At 39.2% G+C, this 21201-nt stretch overlaps 1 protein-coding gene across 3 annotated transcripts in view; it reads right to left on the reverse strand.

Annotated features, from left to right (window-relative positions):
- Positions 1-21201, reverse strand: part of AKT3 (AKT serine/threonine kinase 3) — a 98284-nt gene that overhangs the window by 20060 nt on the left and 57023 nt on the right. For all 3 annotated transcript variants that reach the window (XM_033144374.1, XM_033144373.1, XM_033144375.1), the window contains exons 5-10: positions 19307-19451; positions 15359-15490; positions 14322-14387; positions 11426-11494; positions 8916-9038; positions 2885-3013 (exon numbers count right to left, since the gene is read on the reverse strand). In XM_033144374.1, the coding sequence (XP_033000265.1) occupies positions 2885-3013; positions 8916-9038; positions 11426-11494; positions 14322-14387; positions 15359-15490; positions 19307-19451 (664 nt within the window). The remainder of the gene's footprint in view (positions 1-2884; positions 3014-8915; positions 9039-11425; positions 11495-14321; positions 14388-15358; positions 15491-19306; positions 19452-21201) is intronic.

Consider the following 21201-nt stretch of genomic DNA (forward strand, 5'->3'; position numbering starts at 1 on the left):
GCAATCTCCCTTACTTTCATCACCCCCTGCTTCCACTGTGAGAAGACAGGTGTGGTTGCCACCAGCTCAAGGGGGCTCCCCTCACATCCTCTTCCAGATGTCTGTCTTTGAACAATGCAAACTAATCATGCTATAGGGCATGAAAAAATTGCATCATGCAGAGTTGGGAGGCTGAATGGGGATGTGGGAAGAACTTAAATACTTCCTTTGTAATAAACATGCACCAGTAAAATAACTTTGGATGCGAGGAGCACTGGGATTCATCCATATGCAAGTGCTGAAGCTACACTAGACCCAATCGAGTCCCCCAACTGCTAAGTAGATGAGGTAAGTTTTACAGTACAGTACAGTTCAATGGGACTTACTTCCAAGAACATGTGCATCATTTTTTATTCATTATAAAATATACAAAAATATGCTACGATACAATCATCATAATAAGACATTTTATAAGGATTATTGTAAAATAATTTTATCGTATACGATCAAGGTTTCATCCTGAGTTCTTGTTTTGTTATCTGTAACTTGGCAATCAAATAATTTTTTATTTTTACACTATTACAGAAGTGCATTTTTCTAGGTTTCCAAAGCCACCTTATTCAACCTTCCCCATCTGTCACCATCTGCTTCTTTTTAGCATGCACTTTTTGTGTGATCACATAAGCATGTGAAAAATAAGTAACATTCAGATGATTATCCGCTCATGCATTTGAGGACTGGGCATAATAAAAGTGAACTGCCAAAAATGTACTTAGCACTTAATTTTGTTGGGTCTTGCATGTGAGCTACATTGGATTTTTTAAACTGTTTTACAATTGGAGGATTGAACAGGTATTGCTAACTCAACAGAAAAGCTGGAAGCTCAAATAATTAGTTTAGCTTCTGAATTTGTTGCCTTTTACAAATGGAATTTCATAATGTATTTGCAATTTTTTTAAATTTTGTCGGTAATGTCTTATGATAGATGTAAACTGTTTAAGATATTCTTTTCTAAAATTAAATAAGTAAATGAACAGAATAATAGTTTCCTATTTTTCTCAAAGAACATAAGCATTGAAACATCTCTCCAATTAAACAGGAAAATTAAAATATACTGTATTCTGAGCCATTCTTTGAAGGATGAGTGTTAAAGAACTGTAAAGAAATGAACAACTTGTACAAGTACAAATCTAAATTGACAGGTTTAATTGGATTCTAATACTGACAACTGTGCAAGAACTCTTGTTTGCTGTCCACCTAGTACTTACTCTGTTTTTATGAGGCTTCCAGTGGTCTGTCATCTGAGGGACTTACAAATTCTACACCTGTTTAGCTTCAGTAACAGTGAAGCATCAGACAATTCCAGACAGGGTGCACATCACACCCTGCAGGATGGGCATATAAAGGAAGCACAGTTACAGTGCAGAAGTTGTGCAACATTTCTACAAGAGGTTCTTGTTTGTTGAGTTTGCATATTACTGTTACTTGTCAAGTAGCTACCAAGAGCACCAACTTTCACAGACTTGCAGCTTATATTTCCATAAAGGTGATAGCAGAGCTTTCCAAACTTTTCATATTGGTGACACACTTTTTAGACATGCATCATCTCGTGACACCGTAATTCAGTTTTACTAGCAAACCGGAGGTTAAACTTTCCAGTGACACACCTACACATCACAGCTGACACACTAATGTGTCATGACAGAGTTTGGAAAGCTCTGCGTTAGAAACCAACAAATGGGAATGCTAAGGTTCTGTGTCAGGTACAGACCCTATACAGCATGATACAAGTGAAGTAAAGTACATAGATAATGTACAAAATAAACCAGCTGCTTTATCTAAACATAGATCTTAATGCAACCAAGTATCAGACCACTTAGGATCTTGATTTCAATCATTATTACAACAAAAGGACCCAGTTATCTACTGCTTCAACTGAAAGAAAGACTGGACTCAAATATCACATAGAAGCTTCCTTATCACACTGAATAGGACTAGGATGTTTTCTGGCACTTGGCTCAGTTCATTGATATAAATGGAAACAACAATGTGTCCTATTAGTACCACACTAAGGCAAAACAGCTATGCCAGTTGGTATTTGATTCTACTGTATCTCCATCACCACAGGAAGCTATTACAATGGTTGCATCATCCTTTGATAGATGCAAACTGAGCTGGTCTTTCTCATGCTAAGTCAAACCAGGGTTTAGTGGGAATGTGTGGCTGCTGGAGAGCAGGTTGCAGTTGCTTTGCTCCACAAAAGTCTCTGCACTCTTAACTGGAAAAGGGGGCATTCTGAACCTTCTTGACCCTGAGAAATAAAACCCACTCTTAAAGTTGGTGAATATATTAACTTAGATAAATATTAATGAAAACTTGGCAAAACTTAACTGGAGGTATTCTCAAAGAAAAATATTTTCCAGGAGATTAAATTGCTCAGATTAAGCCAGAGCTGCCTTCAGGTACAGATGCTTTAGCAGTGTTCCTTGAACTTCCTCCAGTCATTCCTTAGAACTAAAATTCCCATCCCATTATTTTCAACCATGTAATCTGTGCCTTTCTCTTTTTATGCCCTGTATTTAGATAGCTGCGTGAAAATACTAAAGAAGCATGCTTCTTATTTTTAAGAAAAAGCTTCACTTACAATTAAATGTACATAGGAGTTGATCTATATATGGGAAAATATTTTAATAGTTCTGCTGTAAAAATTATTAGCTTGAAAATAAATACTTGTGCTAATGTTTAAACAACATTTAAACATCATCATGATAAAAGGCTATAAAAAGTATTAGCCCTTGTAACAATATTTTCCAGTTTTCAAATATACCAATTACTATTGACAAGTACGTTGTAATTAAGTGAAATATTACATATTTAAAATGTACAAAGTAAAATGCTGACATACCTCTGGAGCCAAGTACTCTGGGGTGCCACAGAACGTTTTCATAGTAGCTGCATCTGTGATCCCTTCTTTGCAAAGTCCAAAATCTGTAATTTTTATGTGTCCATCTTTATCCAACATTAGATTCTCTAACTGTATGTTAAAAATAACACAAAATTGGTTTTTCAACATTTAAAGGGAAATCACTGTTTAACAGCAACAACAAAAACCACCCAGCAACTTTGTAGTCATTATTACAATTTTTATTATTATTAAGAGCCAAACCAGATGAGGCACTGGAAATTGGTTATCAATTCTCCAAACGTTTCAAACTTCTCTTATAAGCATTTGCTGGGTCCCCGGTTTGAATCAGAGCCCACAGTGCTTGGTCAAGAATGTTTAACCCTTTCCCCTGTAACATTTTCTTAATCATATTCCCACACATACACAATACTATTTGCCAAAGAGCCAAATAATAGTTTCCAGTGGCAAATTAGATGCTTCCCACAGCTACTTTTAAGGGAGGGGAAAATAGAAACAGCAGGAAATTTGACCACAGATCCTTTGTGTCTCATCTAGTTTGGTTCCATAGTTTGGTCCTGTAAGTGTCATTTACAGCGTTCCGACGATACTATTTTTATTTGGGAAATATAAGAATTCCTATTCCTAGTTCAGATAACCAGATCTAAACTCAGTTTGAATACTATTTGCAGTTGTAATTAGAGAAACAAATATGAAATGAGCTCTAGAAGGGGGGGGGGAGAGAGAAAGAGACTGAAAGTAGTGGCCTATGAACTTTTCATTCCATCAAGGGTGATCAGCAGGACCTTGTGAACCACTTCATTTGCTGCAAGGCAAAAGTGAGACAACACAGTTAAATTTAATGCCAGCTGCTCATTTTGGTGGGCCAAATTGTAAGACAATTGCTGCTTGCTTGCCTGTTTTGTTATTCCTCAGGAGTACTCCACGAGCATTCAGAGACATCACCGTAAGCCTGGATAGCAGTGTGAATATGCGAAGACCACACGTGATACATATAACTCTTAAATGTATCAACTGTTTACTTTGATATGTACAGATAAAAAAATACTCCTATTTGCTCCTCTATACAACTACATACAAGTAGCTCTTATTGAACTCAAAATGACCTACTTCTGAGTAGAAATGCACTGTATGATGTTTATCAATGCTGATCTGGCAATCTGATCCAATTTGCCCATTACAGTGATAGAAAATATGGACAAAATATATTGTGTCACTTAGCCAAATAGTAGTATTCTGAACTGTGCAGAAATCATATATAATTATGGAAGGATATGTGATCACATCATGCTAGTAGCATAAAAAGAAATCTATAAACCTGCTAGATTCTAGAACAGGAATGGGGAACTGAGTCTGGTCAGCAGATCAGACTCTTATTTGCCTCAGCCCTGGCAGGCCAAGCTTTTCAGGTGGATGCAGTCATCCACCTGTTGATCCCCCAATGTCACAATGACATCAAGTGATCTCCCAGCACCGAGGACTCTTCAGAAGCCCCTTTTTAAGCACTATGTTGCCCAGGACATTGCCCAGGGATTTGCAGGCACCACCAATGAGCTGTTCCTGCAAACCCCCTTTTGGCTGAGCCATGTTTTTTGACATCAAATTTGTTGTTCAGTCATTCAGTTCGTGTCCGACTCTTCATGACCCCATGGACCAGAGCACACCAGGCATGCCTATCTTTCACTGCCTCCCGCAGTTTGACATCATATATTACATTATTATTAAAACAAAATTATATACTGTCTCTAGGCAATGTACAGATGATGTTGGGAAAGTGGGTATGGTTGGGCATGTCAGAGATGACATTGTGGGCCAAATGGGGAAGCCTGATGGGCCTAATTAGGCCTACAGGGTGGAAGCTTCCTACCTCTGTTCTAGAAAGCAGAGGTTGTTTACTGTGTGACCTTTTGCTCCCAGTGGAAAATGGAGGGCAGTCCTATTCATTGGAATGGTTCCTCCTTCCAGATCCAGAATCCTCAACCACCAGGCCAACTGGCAGAGTGCCTCTGCCTGCTATGAAACACCCCACTATAGCATAAACATCAACTGTAAACAATGGGAGTCACCCTGTTGGGGAGCCCCAAACTGTGGAATCACTAAACATATAACCAGCATGCAGAACATTAGAAAAACTAATGCATATGGAGTCCTATTCCTCAGGATGTAACACAGCAACTCCTGAAGAAGGCTGCCATGCCTTAACAACCTTCTGGAGCACTCCATGCCCAAATGCCATCTCTGCAGAGGAAAAGGCATCAATTCTGTAATGCTCAGCAAAAGTGTGCAAAGACACCCATATAGCCACCCTACATATCTCTGAGATAAGAGAACTGGGCACAAGCTAACAAAATGAATTTCAATAGAAACAAAAGTAAGGTCCTGCACTTAGGCAGCAAGAACCAGATGCACAAATATAGAATGGGGGGACAGCTAGCTTATTAGCAGTACATGTGAAAAGGATCTAGGGGTCTTGGTGGTCCACCAAGACCCCAACATGAGTCAACAGTGTGATGCAGCAGCAAAAAAAGGCAAATGCTATTCTAGGTTGCATCAACAGAAGTACAGTGGTACCTCTGGTTACATACGCTTCAGGTTACATATTCCGCTAACCCAGAAATAACGCTTCAAGTTAAGAACTTTGCTTCAGGATAAGAACAGAAATCGTGCTCTGGCGGTGCAGCCATTAGCTAAAGTGGTGCTTCAGGTTAAGAACAGTTTCAGGTTAAGAACGGACCTCCGGAACAAATTAAGTACGTAACCAGAGGCACCACTGTATAATGTCCAGATCAAGGGAAGTAATAGTATCACTCTATTCTGCCTTGTTCGGACCACACCTGGAATAAGGTGCCCAATTCTGGGTGCCACAATTTAAGGATGTTGACAAGCTGGAACATGTGCAGAGGAAGGCAACTAGGATGATCCAGGGTCTAGAAGTCCAGCCTTATGAGGAGCGCTTGAAGGAGTTGAGTATGTTTAGTGTGGAAAAGAGGAGACTGAGAGGAGATATGATAGCAATCTTCAAATATCTAAAGGGCTGTCACATGAAAAATGGAGCAAGCTTGTTTTCTCCTGCCCTGGAAGGTAGAACTTGAACCAATGGCTTCAAGTTACAAGAAAGGACATTCCAACTAAACATCAGGAAAAACTTTCTGACAGTAAGAGCTGTTTGACAATGGAACGGACTCCCTTGGGAGGTTGTGGACTCTCCTTCCTTGGAGATTTTTAAACAGAGGTTGGATGGCAATCTGTTATGGATGCTTTAGCTGAGTTCCTACAATGCGGGGGATTGGACCCTTTGAGTCCCTACCAACTCTACAATTCTATGCCCTTATAGACAGCTGACATAGAGGCCACCAGAGAGAATGAGCTGCTACCCCCTTCTCCAGGTGATTTCCCCACAGTCCAATATGAGTGGACAGCAGCCTCTTTCACCCAATAAGAAATGGTGAACGTGGTCACCTGGTTACCCAATGAAGCCCCACTAAACATCACAAAGAGAGCTTGTACACATGGCTGTGCTCTGAACGCAATGCTCCACTCATGGCTGTGAAGCTCGCAAATTGATACCAATCTGGACACCACTGCAGGCATTCTGGGCAATGGGTGCTGCATGTAGGTCAGCTGCCCTTTCACTGCTTTAAGAAAAGCACTAAGAAGGACCCATCACTGTTCCATGCCCCCACATGCCTTCCTGGCAGCTGCTGTTTAATAATTTCTGCAAGGGGGCACTGAAGCACCAAGTGAAGAAGCAGCCACCTTTCCTCTTTCCAAAAGCTTTGTTCCTCACCACCCTCCTGCAGCCATTCCACACCACACTTATGAGTAAGGGGTGGGTGGGTGGTGCCACCCGCATTGCCTACAGCTAGTAGCTTCCTGCTGGCTGGGGCTTCTAGGTGAGTAGAAAGGAAACAGAGGAGAGGAAAGCAGCAGGGAAGTAGAGAACTGGAGTTTAGGAACCAAACAAAGAGAGAGGTTGGAGAGAGGAGGAAGGGGTACAGGAAAGAAAGAAAGAAAGAAAGAAAGAAAGAAAGAAAGAAAGAAAGAAAGAAAGAAGAAACCCCTAATATTACTAGGTCCTTAAGGACACAACCAATCAATGCAACAGGCAGGACCAATCTGGTGAATTGGATGCCCCATTCCCCTGGCTGAGAAGGAAATAAAGATTCTGGATCCTGTTTGCCACAGCAAGAAAGAGGGACTATCCCAAGGAACAGGACTGCCCTCCATGTGCCAGTGAGAAAATTACCATAACTTATTCCTTATTCACTCAATGTCATGTGAAACCTACCAAAACCTTTCGCAGGCTGTTTTTAAAAAGGCATAAAAATAAAATGGAAACTAGAGCACAGACTACCAGATCCACATTTTTACAAAACAGCCTACAAAATGGGATGAGGGACGATGGTATTTGACATTCTCCAAACACCAATTGTGATTAACCTCTTCCTGGTACACTCATATCTCTTAGGGTAAGTACTTGGAAGATGCAGAGCCCTTATAACTAAGATTGTGTTATAAATTTAAAGGAAACAATGAAGTCTGATTATATGAAAGAGAACTATATTCATTGTGCTGCAAAACTCTTTGCTGTATTATGAACAGTAGGGGAGAAATGAGATCTGCCAATTAACGAGATTACAGATGTCATTGCTCTTGCCAATCTGTGAATAAGGATTCTTGTGATGCTCTGCCAAACCAGATCTACTACACTACAATATTTGGAAATGAATACAGCCGTACCTCGTGTTGCATTCGCTGCAGGTTGCGAACGGCGCGGGTTACGAATACAGCAAACCCGGAAGTGTTTACTTCCTGGTTTCGCCGCATGCGCACGCGCAGAAGCGTTCTGCACAGGTCACACATGAAGTTAGTACCCCCCCGGTCTACAGATGCTGGTCACATCCGCACCATATATTTGAAGCACATGGCTTCCCCCAAAGAATCCTGGGAACTGTAGTTTGTTAAAGAGTGCTTGGAATTGTAGTTCTGTGAGGGGTAGAACACAGTTTGCAGGATCCTTTGGAGAAAGTTAAGTGCTTTAAATGTATGATGTGGGTGTCACTCTTGTGTTACGCTCCTTTGGCTCAGTGGCTCAGTGATTCTACTCATCAGTACCCCATTGAAGTGAAAGTTTGTTGAAGACCTTTAAATGAAGAGCCTCCTCTCAGTGAAGACAGAACCAGTTTCTGAAACAGTTCCTATATAAGAGGCAACATCTAAGCTTAGCCCTCATGCACTACTCAGCCTGAGTCCTGCATAGAATTGCCCTTATGTTGCTTCTTCTCTGCTCAGGTCAGTGTTTGCATGAAAATACTTCAGTGAGAATCTGCTCTATCGAGCCCTTCTCCTCAGTTTCTGCCAACGTACAGGAGAACACTCTCAAAGTGGTGCACCAGTGTAGTTTGACACACCAGCCTAGGATCGAATAGCTGTTGGTGGGACCACTAATATGGGCACTTACTGGCCTATGTTCAGGGCTGTCATTTCGATTCTGTTTTCTGGGATCAAGGGTTGAGGAACATTATATCCATAATTGGTAAACAGGCAAACTACCTATCTATAACCGAAGGGTGGAGGATGCCTTGAATAATACACTGGACATGTGGAATAAAAAGACTGTATATTGTTTTCTCAGAGAAGCTAACTCACGAACATAAGGCACCAAGGGTTCTGCTGCACCACAAGATTTTGTGGCTGTATGGGGGCCTTTCTTACTTATATGAACTCACATGATGAATCAACTCATTTCAGCCAAGTACACAATTTACATATTCATCTTCATTCATATAACAAGGACCAATCTTCCATATCATTTACTTAAATAAATAAATAACAGAATACAGATATTATAGGCTGAAATTGGGTGTTGGGTATTTTGCTGAACTTCAATCTACAGTGCACTTTTTTTCCTCGGCTAGTTACTTTTCTCAAAACAGTGTAACTTTATAATTACTTTGTGTTTGTCCCAATAGTCTTTTCAAAAACAACATTTTGATTACTTCTCTTTTTTTACCTTGAGATCACGGTACACAATCTTTCCAGAATGCAGATAGTCCAAAGCAGAAACAATTTCTGCACCATAGAAGCGTGTGCGATCCTCAGAGAACACCCGCTCTCTCGACAAATGGAAAAACAGCTGCAGGGTAAACAGCAGGGACAGGATTGCAATAATTACTGATTTAGTGGGGGAAATTAACAGAAACATAAAACACCTCTCATCACCATATTGTGATGATAGATAGTGTACTCTCAGTGGACACTCAGCACTCTTAGACAGCAGCTGGCTTATCTTTTCCAGGTTTCCAAAGGGAAAAAACGAGCTGTTAAATCAGCATTTTAATCAATATACCAATCTTGTTTAAGGCATTCTGCTTGCTACCCATTTAACCTTCAGTTACCAAAGGAAAAAAGTGCATCATCATCATTCTCTAATTTTTTTCTTCCCCTGCCCCTCCCTCCATTTTTTATTTTTATTTTTTAGCAATGAAGTCATTGGGACTATTTACTATGCATACACACAACTGCAAGGTACTACAGTACAGAGCTTTCCAAACTGTGTGTCGTGACATGTTAAGTGTGTTGGCTGCAGTATGTAGGTGCGTCGCAAAAATGCTCCCCATGCTCCTCCTGGGGCTGGAAAGGGTTAGTTTAACCTCCAGTTTGCTAGTAAAACTGAATTACTGTGTCGCAAAATGATGCATGTCCAAAAAGTGTGTCACCAACCTGAAAAGTTTGGAAAGCTCTGCTATGGTACTTATATACTTGAGTATAAGCCTAGTTTTTCAGCACATTTTTTGTGCTGAAAAAGCTGCCCTCGGCTTATACTCGAGTGAGGCAGGAGGTGGGGCGGCGAGAAAGAAGCCCTTTCTCTCCACTCATGCCGCCGTCGCCCGCTCACCCCAGTCAACCATTCCTTAAGAAGTGTACAAGAACGGCGGTTCTTTACTCTCCCCAGGCAGCTTGTTCCATTCCTGAACTGCTCACATAAATGCAAACTTTAGACCCCAGAAGACAGAAAGCCTATCAGTTAAGGAAGTATTAAAACACCACAGGCGCTCACTTTCCCTGGCTCCTGCTTAAACAGGACAGGATCCCAGCCTTCTCTGTATAACACAAGGGAACATTGTGCTGTGGGTTAAACCACAGAGCTCTAGGGCTTGCCGATCAGAAGAATGGTGGTTCGAATCCCCGCGATGGGGTGAGCTCCACAGCGGCAAAGGAGGAAGAGGAAGGAGCAGCCCAAAGGGCTGCTTTCGGGCTGCTTGTTCCTCCTCCTCCTCCTCCTCCACAGCAGCAAAGGTGAACCGGCTTATACTCGAGTCAATAAGCTTTCCCAGGTTTTGTAGGAAAATTAGGTGCCTTGGCTTATATTCGGGTCGGCTTATACTCGAGTATGTACGGGTATATTGCAGGTACAGCAAATTAATCCAGTTTATTTCTTAAGCATGGTTATAAAAGTTCCCAGGAACACTCAGAAACTATTTTCATCAGCCTAATCATGTGAAGTTAATATTTTCTTTTAGACAATGCAAATCCGGTATAGCATTGTATCTGCGCCAACACTAGCCCTAGTTTACAATACCTAGGGTTAGCAAAACCAACTTCACTATATTCTATTGTGATGAGTATGGAAGTAAGAGCCAGACACTGAAGACTGAAACTTGCAAGTTTCCTTCAGATGAAATTTCATGTTCTGACAGTTGATTCCTGTCTGCAAGTAGACTATTTCTAGTACAAACAACTAACAATCACTCTCCCTCACACAGAGACAAAATATTTACTTTAAGAGAAGCATCTACGCCTAAAGTGGTGGCAAAACTGTCTGACAAAATTGAGGAAAATCAAAAGTAAAGTATGAAAAGAAGCAAAGTGATGTTTTATTATTTCCAAAAGCAATCTTCAGTAGTTCAATATTTTTTGAGACTTGGCCACTGAGATGCAAGGAAGAAAAGTTTGTAACGACATTTTTTTTCTTTTGCCATGTAGCAATAATAACTATTTTTTTATGAAAGACTCCCTCAGAACTAGCAAACTAATGCAATCTGCCTCCTATAAATGCCCACTGGGCACACTTAACATTGCTGTATGTGTACAGCTCTTAGGGAAGGCTGTTGATGAAGGAGAAGATTCACAAGTAGGAAGGGACTCTGATATAAGCAGAAGTGCACTTGGCCAGGGAGGGGCCTGGATCCCACCTTTAAACTTCTAACAGGTAATATAATGAACCAAGAGCACAAGAAGAGCCCTGCTGAATCACACCAAAGGTTCACCTAGCATTCTGTTCTTGTGGCGACCTAAGACAATAAACAGGACATTGAGCAGAAACATGATCTCCCGCAACTAACATTCAGAGGTATACTGCGTCTGATACTGGATATAAAACAGCCATCATGCCTAGCAGCTAAAACTAATGTTTTCGTGGTTTTAACAAAGGAATACATGAACAAAGGAAAAAATGAAGATCTGTAATTCAAGGGTGTGTGTGGATCAGAAGAGCACCACAAACCACATTGTCTGACTTACCTCTCCTCCATTGACATATTCCATCACAAAACACAAACGGTCCTTTGTCTGGAATGAGTATTTCAAAGACTTAAAGAAAACAAAAAACAAAAAATGCAGTTATGAATAGCTTTCATAACGTTTAGTTGCATCTTTTTATTTAATTCATCTGCAGCACAACTGGATACTTTTCTGCTAAGAAGTAAGCCACACTTGTGATCAAGGACTTATTCCTAGCTAAGATGTTCAATGATGTCAGCTGAATGAACTTTCACAAGCACAATGGGAGCTGCCGTTCCTCTCCTCCCCCACCCCAAAGTCTCCCCATGTTCTCCAGAGTGTTGGAGGGCTCTCTGAAGCAAATTGTGGTGGGGACCGCAGGGGGGAGGGGAAGGGCATGTCTGCTTGTATGGTGGTGGGTATCAACCTCAATAAGCATAGGATTGTAGAAATAAGGTGCATAAAAGCATAATCTCTTTTGGCAAGAAAGAGTATTCAACTGAAAAGCAAGTTTAATCAGTATGCAAACCAATTACCGTATTTTTCGCTCCATAGGACACATAGGGCGCACCTCATTTTTAGAGGAGGAAACAAGAAAAAAATATTTTTCTGGTTTTCCTCCTCTAAAAGCCCTGTTTTTTTGTTTTGTTTTGTTTTTTGAGGATCAGCTAAAAGTTTTGCAGCTTTTTTGCAAAGGGAAAAGCTCTGGCTTTTTTTGAGGACCAGCTAAAAGTTTTGCAGCTGTTTTTGCAAAGGGAAAAGCCCTGGGTGTTTTTGTTTTGTTTTGTTTTGTTTTGTTTTTTTGAGGATCAGCTAAAGGTTTTGCAGCTTTTTTTTTGCAAAGGGGGAAAAGCAAAGCTCCTTTTGCAAAGGGGGGAAAGCAAAGAGGAAAGGCCCCATTTTTATGGGGTTTAACTCACATTTCTGAAAAATCTTAAGGAAAGGGAGCCTTTCTACTGTTTCCAGACAGATAATCTAATCAGCCAGTCACATGTCCTGGGGAAACAAACAACCTCCCTCTGCAGCACATTCAACAAAGGAGGGCGGGGCTGAAAGGGAGCGGGACTCTTATCTCTCTCCCAATCTCTTGCTGATCAGCTGCTGAGCGGGGTCCTTTCAACACTCCCTTTTCTCTTTGTAAAATAAAAAGCACAATCTGCTCTTGGCCCCTGGGCAATTCAGCTCCAGGGACCACCATTCGCTCCATAAGACGCACAGGTATTTCCCCTTACTTTCTAGGAGGAAAAAAAGTGTGTCTTATGGAGCGAAAAATAAGGTAAATCCTTGAAATCTCAAGAGTTATACCAGATGCTGACAAATACCTATATATGATGTGGAAGATTCCAAACATTCACATCTCAATATAAGTATCTATCCAAGCCTGTATATTTATTCTTTTATTTTGATACATTTATATCCTGCTTTTCTTTTATTTCTATCAAAAGCGGCTACAATCAGGTTAAAAATAAAACAAACACATGTCCCATCTCACTCCACAAATCTATTAAAACAGTATTACAATTAAAACTACCACCACAACACGTTCAAAAGCAGCAATCATCCAATACAACATCCACTGAAACTCAAAGATCTGTTGAAAACAGATAGATGTTTTCCTAAACACTCATCCTAAAACACCAGAAGTGACCGAGTGGAAGAGTTCCACAAATTAGAAGCCACTACAGAAGAATGTTGTTGTTGTTTTTGTAATATGAAAATTTCTCAAGTACAAAGAAAGTATTAATGAGTTGGGAACAAGCTGAAGCACAAAGGAAAAAAAGTAACACAATTGATTACCCTTTGAAACATTTAAAGAATGATGGGGGAAATGTAATTTGTACATTCTAAATCCTATCTCATAATTTATAGTTCTTGTGACTAATGCAATATTAATGTATTGGAAGATCAAACAGAAGCAACCCAAACATATATCAGGATGTAAAGGAGTGTCCCATTACTGCTTCTATTTCCTTTTTAAATAAACATGTCACAGTTTATGAAGTTGATAAGAGCTGATGTCCTCCATCTGTTTAGTCCAGCACCATCATGTGGACATTAACACCGGTAATTGGCAAATCTTCAAAACATAGCTGGTGATGCAAATACTTCAAGACCAAAAACGTCTTGGGTCCTGGCAATGGATGGGTTTACCAAAGAAACTGACATCAACATGGCAAATCATCAGGCTCCAGAGTACTTTCTGGCTGCATTTATCAGGATTCTGTATATGTCCTGTTTACATAGATCTTTTAGAATACTGGCTGGCATTAACTGGTGGTTATTATTTGTTACTTAGAAAGACTTTCTAGATAGAATAGAGTCACTACCTATACAAGTCTGGAAATTCTTCAGAACGGAAGTAATTTTTAAATGATATGTATATTTTAACAGTTTCTATATTTACCAATTCTGAAGATAAACTTGTGAAAAATTAGGTAGTGAAAACACCAGCTAGCACTGAAAAGAGGAATTCATCTGACACAAATATGAGAAACATCATCTTTGAAAAAACTCTTCTCTTATACTGTAAGTACAAGAGGCTCACAAACCTGGTGGACAGTAAAACAGAAAGATGGGTCTGAATATATCACCTCCTTCTACCCCTAAGAATCAAAACAAAAGTCAAATAGGAAGTTGGCAGAGAAGACAAGGTTCTGTTCTACAACATTTACTTGTTCCTCCCAGTGGTATGAAGGCTGATTTCAGATCTTACATAAAGATGAACTGCAACACAAATGTTGCTTTCACTGGCTCTGAAACAGCAAGTTTAAGAGATGAACCATGTTCCAATATCTCAAGCAAAAGTCAAACGTGACCCCAAAGAAGGGATTGAAACAGTACTATACTGATGACAGGCACCTGTAACTTTTCCCTCTCATTATATAGCTTTACACTTAAAATTGTAATTTATACTCACCGTCAAAAAAGGATGTCTAGTGTTTTTCAGTACTCTGCTTTCTGTAAGTGTGTGAGCCACTTCATCCTAAAGGGTAAAAAATGTAATTGTAGTAATGAATATTTGAAACAAATATATTTGTACAACTACAATACTTAAGTGCTCACAGTATCTTTGCAAGATAGGAGGATGGGGGGGGGGCAGAACGGGCGAAGGCCACACAACTATTAGAAGACGCAACTGTGACAGTAGGAATGCTTTTAAGTTTAGTTAGGTGCTAAGTATTTGTCCTCAATATCTATGCAATGGAGAATGGGGAGAAAATCAAAATAATTTGGCCACCATGCCACCTCTCTAACTCCCAAGGTACCCCCACCCAGATATGAAGTCCATCAGCCACCATCACACCAGCACACAGCTTCTGCAAATCACTTAACTGTACCTACAATTTTAAGCTTTTCGGGGTGCTTCATATGCTAACTAATGGTTTGGTCACTCCTTAAAAAAAAAAAAACATGGGCGGAGCATCATGTGGGCAACCTGGACTGGTGAAAATTGCTGCAAAATATTAACAAATCATGACTGCTTCAACCACATGTTAATTTGTTCTAAGTAATTCTACAGCTACGTCAGCAGGCAGGCAACTTTCAAGATTTGTCTTATAGATAGGGTCTATACAAACAAGATTTGTAGCGGAGGAAGGAAAAAAACTGAGTAAAAACTGAGTAAAGTCGGAAATCAAACACAACAGGAAAGTGAAAGAGGAATAGGAGGGAACTGGAAAGCACCAGAAAAATAATGAATATTTGAAAGTAGAATAACTTAGCTGAAAGGAAGATGAGTAAGAGCTGGGAGAAAACGATCAGATCTGTCAGGTAGGAGAGAAAAAACTGAGGGGACTGTTCCTGCCTCCCAGAGTTCTTTGCTCTCCTTCCTCTGTTTACACAAAAAGTGAGGTTACCCAACACACTTGGGTCATCAGCAACCATCTCAAATTAAATTATTTTCAGCACACAGGTATATTTACAAGTAATAGTGCATTAAATATAGAAGTGTACCTTTGCAATAATAACTTCCTTTTTCAAAATCTTCATAGCATAATATTTTCCACTTGCCTTCTCTCGAACCAGAATAACTTTGCCAAATGTGCCTTTGCCAAGTAGTTTTAAGTAATCAAAATCATTCATTGTCTGTATGGAGCACAACACTGGGAATTAGTAGGATTTACACCTTGCAGATGTTGTATTCATTAAAATGCTGCTGTCCTGCCATGAAACACCACAATTACCAAGAAAAAGGCACAAGTGTATAGACCACATGGATGAAGTTCCAAACAGGAAAAAAAAAAACCTCTGTTGTAAGGTCACATTTTTAGCTCCCTTGTTTGTTTCAAGAACGACCAATATGTATGGGCAGTTGTTGGCACCCAGGAGATGTACCCATGTATGAAATGTAAGTGATCCTATATTCCATAAGTGATATACATTACACATAAGAATAATTATTAGCTTTGACTGACTGTTGTTGATGCCAGTTTAAAAATGATTATGAATGGCAGAAGAGCCAAGGGACGCAGAAATACGACAGCTCCCTAAAGCCTTCTTCAACACCATAATGCTGCTGGCTTTGAAGCTCCACATGGGCAGATTTTCTGAATGTACATGGTTTGCTGATCATATACCATGCCAGTCACAGACTGCAGCATAATGCCAACAATCAGCTTGTTTATTCTGAGTACAGAGTTTGCAAATTGTTTGTTTTATCTGTTATAAGAGAACAAAAATAAAATTTCAGCAATCTAAACAAGGCCTTAGAAAATCAAAACATCAGTACACAAACCTTGTGTGCTATAAGAAGTTTCACAACGGAAAGAGGGATTTTATTATGGAATAATCTCATTGAAGAAAAAGCTTCAAAAAAAAGGAAGGGGGACAGCTTTGGCAACTAAGGATTGATTAAAATATGTTTCCCTGTTGGTGGCTAGGCAGGAAAGAGGACAGTGTTACTGAATCTTTAATATTTGTAAAGAAGAGGGAATTTCAGCAATTTGTAGCTTGTCATGAGCTGAAATCACCTCTTCTTCAAAACAAAGTTGTAGGAACACTGTCCTTCTTTGCACCTGACCATCTTGGGTGGAACTTGGGACATTTTAGTTATAGGTTGGGCATAAATGATAGCTTTCCAAATATGTGAAAGTTAACTATTGTATAGTAACTGGAATCCAAAGTGTAACAAACTCCTTTGATCTGCTATAGTGCAACAGTGCCACCCAGAGTGTCAGGAATTTTGCATGCCCACAAAGAATCCTGAACAGACAGCTATGAACTATTTTGTTTCTGAATATATATCCTCAAGTTTAATCAACTTTTTTTGTTTAAAGAGAAATATCTCACTAAAACACACATTAAGAACGCATAGTAGTTAAAGCTACCCCTTGTATTCTATGGATGTTTCATAAGGTTTTGTTAAGTTCTGTCCCTGTGGGCTTTTGGAAAGTAAATCTTTATTTATGTTTCCTGCAGCTAAAGAGCTCTCATCAGTAGGGCTCAGAAATTTTCCAAGCAGCTGAACAGCCTAGGGCCAAGGAACCCAAGATGGTGCCCTACAGAAGTTGTTGGACTACAATTTCTATCATCATTTATCACTACCATGTAATTAATTTCTCAATAACAGGCCTAGAGAAGCATGGATTATATCTCACAAAGCTATACTCAGGGTAGCCCCACTGAAATCAATGGACTTACTGGTAAGTTAGTAATAATGCCCACTGAAATACAGCGCCCTATCTACATGGCTCCATTCTACCAAAATTATAATACAGATGCAAACACAATACAACCAACAGCTGTTGGTGGACTCACACATCGGTCGGGGGTGGCTTGTCTCTTTGCTCCAATGCCACAAGCATGGCAATGGGATAGCAAACAACAGAACCACCTCATCTCCTATGCACTATTTGATGCCACAATAGGCAAAAGAATCAGGGGGGAAATTCTTCATACTTAAGAACGCATTTGAAAGGAAAAGCTTTGAAGTAAAATCAGATTAATGATGATAAAACAATTTTTTATTTAACTTAAATAAATACTTTGTTTCCTGTACAGATTTATTCCTTGGAACAGAGCACTTGTCTTTCTTTGTTTCATAATCTGATTATGTTCTTCACATAAGAGTACCATCTGCTACAAAAATCACTGGTCTTAGACATAGAAATATGTGACAAAGCTAATGTATAACATTAACTATGTACAATAATCAATGATATTAAGATATTAAAATGGATGGGAGAATAGATGTTCAATCCTGGTATCCAACAAAATATAGGCACATTTAAGGGAGTATGCTCAATGTAGTAGAGGCTGAGTCAGTGCAAACAGGAACGGAACAAGAAAAGCTAACAGTGTTGCAGAATTGTGGGTTTTTGAGGGGATATTTATCAACACCTTTTGCAAGTGCCATAGGAGGTACTGGTGGGCACACCACACTGGAAACCCCTGAATATACTATGATATAATATTAACAACTAAAATAATTTTAGTCAAGTTGTTCAGCCTTTCAATTAATAATAATAATAATAAAAGTGTTACCAGTAAATATTTGCTTTCATGTTATCCTGTGAATTGCCCTGAGACCTGTGGGCATAGGGCAGTATATAAATTTAATAAATGATAAATGATAATAAAGGGGTTTGGGAGGTTAAAAAGTCAAGGAAAATACAAGCAACATTATTCTTTAATATAATACAAACCTGAATTAACTCTGAATAACTCCTTGCCTTGACAGATACAATCAGCCCCTTCCTTACTATCATTTAGGCAGGCACTAAAATGTTTCTATTCATTACTGATTTTAGTAAAGGTGCCTAAGAGGCAGAAGGCTCTATTTTTATTAGGATAACTGGCTGATGGAAATGAATTAAAAGATTTGAAAGGTTTCCCCACTGCTATTATTACTAGCATATAGTTTGAGATTTATTATGGTTTTAAATTGTTTTTACATAGTATAAGCTGAACGGGAAGATATTTTGAATGGTGACAAATTCATATGATTTAAAAAATGTATTTGTTGTCTACTATTAATACCTGCTGAATATTAAGACAGCCTACATGAAAGGTTTTGTGTTAGCAACACCTGAAACAGTATTTATTGGTCTTAAAAGAAGTATATTTGACACTGATTACATTTTGGCTTCTGAAAATTGTTTTCCATCTGCAGTTTGTATTGTTTGGCATGTTTTCAGCTAGCTGTCACATTTCAACATCTGTAGCAAAACATTTCATATCAGCTCTAAATATAATATTGCACTTGCGGTATGATACAATTTACGAACACCCCACAGTCAAGACCCTACAGTTACCGCAAAGTCCAAAATATGCCAAGTGTATTCTATGGAAATGATCCACAAATGTTACAGTGCTGCACTGATGAGACCGTCCTTAGCACAGGCAGCTGTGCCCCAATATAGCTCAGGGATGTATGGCCATGTGACCATTGCCAAACAGCTAAGAGCTCTCAGCTAGCCAGGAAACCATGGGCTTGTGGCCTTTTGTGGGGAAACACTGCAACTGATTACAGCAGTTTTGGAGGCTGCTTGCTCACTGGGTCGGAAGGTACAGGTCAATCCACTGAAATGGCAATCCTTTTCAGAATCAATACAATATATTTTAATAATACAGTTCTCTGAAGAAGTAATAATTTACGCAAAGACGGCGTATTTTTAGTTGCCAGGCATACAGATCTTTAAATTTATTTTAACAGTTACAATAACAAGAATGACAATATCATGAACAAAGCATCATTTGTCATTGTGTCTGAAATGGAATGGCAATTTAGAAGGAGTTAAGCACAATGCTGCCATTTGAGTTTCCGGAATTTGAGCTTTCCAAATTTATTATAATGAAATACACAAAATTACTGGAGAACTGAGCTCACCACAAATTACAAGCTGAAATATGCCAATGCAATAAGATTGCACTTTTAAAATATAGGAAGGAATCTCCAATTACCTTCCTTTTATGGTGGGTTGTGGAAGCATCCATCTCCTCCTCTCCTATATTATCAATCTGTGAGGTTGGGCTACAGTTCATTCTTTCTTCTTCCTGCCTCTGAAGCCTGTCTGCTACTGCTTGGATGGCTTCTGTCCATTCTTCCCTATCAAAAATAAGTCAGTTTTATTAATAAATACATTTCATAAATATACAACTAAAAGGGGCATGAGGGAATACCTACATAAACCGTGTAAAATATAGAAAAAATGGAGGGCAATCAAATCACCTACTGCATTTGCCTATAATGTATACATTGCACCCTGTGCTCAGGTATTTCCTTTTGTGCTGACTTTCCATAGGCAGATTTCCCATGATCAGAAAGCTGTGCCCATGAGAGAGCTACATGCTTAACAGCAGGTGTAAGGAATCAATTGGACCAAATACCACATATTCAAAGATCTACAGGAAAAGACTATTTCATAAGAATTGAATGGTATTGCAAATGTCTGTGTATCCTGTCCAATCTTTTAAGCTATGTTGGAGCTTTGTGCCCAGGACAAATGATCTACAATATCCTTTAAAGGCATGCTTTTTACCCAAAAGCTTTTCTGAATTAAAAAAAAAACCAGACCTGCAATATCCTGATACTATATAGTTTATATAAAACTATATTGATTAAATTTCTATACTGCCCTTCATCTGAAGATCACAGTGTGGTTTACAATATAAAATCACAGAAACACATACCATAACAAACAAAAACAACAATACACCCAAAAACATCTTTATTCCCTCCTCCTTAAGATACCCCTGCTCAGTAGCTGGTAGAGAGGGGTGGGATCAATGCTTCCTCCCCACTCTGGGCATAGAGCACTGGATAAGTTGTCACAGGCACACGTCAGACCCTTCCACAGCACTCCTGCTGAGGAAATCACTGGCTGATACTGTAAGGTAGTAGCATACTACAAAAAACATGCTTTGTCAAGCTGGGTCAGCTATTTCCTAGTGAATACTACTGAAGCAAATCACCCCGTTTCATGCTTGAACAGGCAACTATATTCACTTAACAGAGGAAGTGGAGTAACTAGGAGAATCAGTATTTGCTCTAAGTAGAACAGGGACCTTGGAAAGTATGTCAATTAATTGATGGTACTGGAATTTTTCTTCTGACTAATATATTTAGAATCAAGGTACAGTGGTGCCCCGCTAGACGAAAATAATTCGTTCTGCGAAAATTTTCGTCTAGCGGGTTTTTCATCTAGCGAAGCAGCAATGACAGCCGCGCTTTCGCTAAACGAAAAAAGACGAAAATTTTTCGTCTTGCGAGGCAGCCCCATAGACAAATTCGTCTTGCGGGGCAGCCTTCCGCTAGACGAATGCCTTCGTCTAGCGAGTTTTTCGTCTTGCGAGGCATTCGTCTAGCGGGGCACCACTGTATAAGAACAATTAGAATACATTAAATTTATGAATACACCGATAAAGTTAGGGATAAAGTTAAATGTAGAGAATAATGAAAGGAAACACAAATCAATATACAATTTAGCAACCAGAACTCAACTGACACTGCAAAACACAGCAGAACTCAACATTAATGAATTACAGTAAATCATAAACTTGCAATCAACATCAAGTACTATATCTTCCTGTATGTTGATACTTTATACTTATAGGGTAAAACACACCTTTTTAATTAAATAAACTGTGTATTAATAATACACAAGATTGAAATATTATAAAGCCAACTAAAAAAGTTATAAAAACATTAAAGATGCCATCCGTGAATTAGAACTATTTTGTGTATACTTATTCACATTTTTTGAAAGAAATGCACACAAAGTCTGAAAGTGTGCACACAAAGAAATGCACACAAAGTCTAGAAGTTGGAGCAAATCTTTTCCTTATAGAAGTCTGCC

This window comes from Lacerta agilis, chromosome 3, assembly GCF_009819535.1.
Source record: "Lacerta agilis isolate rLacAgi1 chromosome 3, rLacAgi1.pri, whole genome shotgun sequence".
In the NCBI taxonomy this organism is placed as follows: domain Eukaryota; kingdom Metazoa; phylum Chordata; class Lepidosauria; order Squamata; family Lacertidae; genus Lacerta; species Lacerta agilis.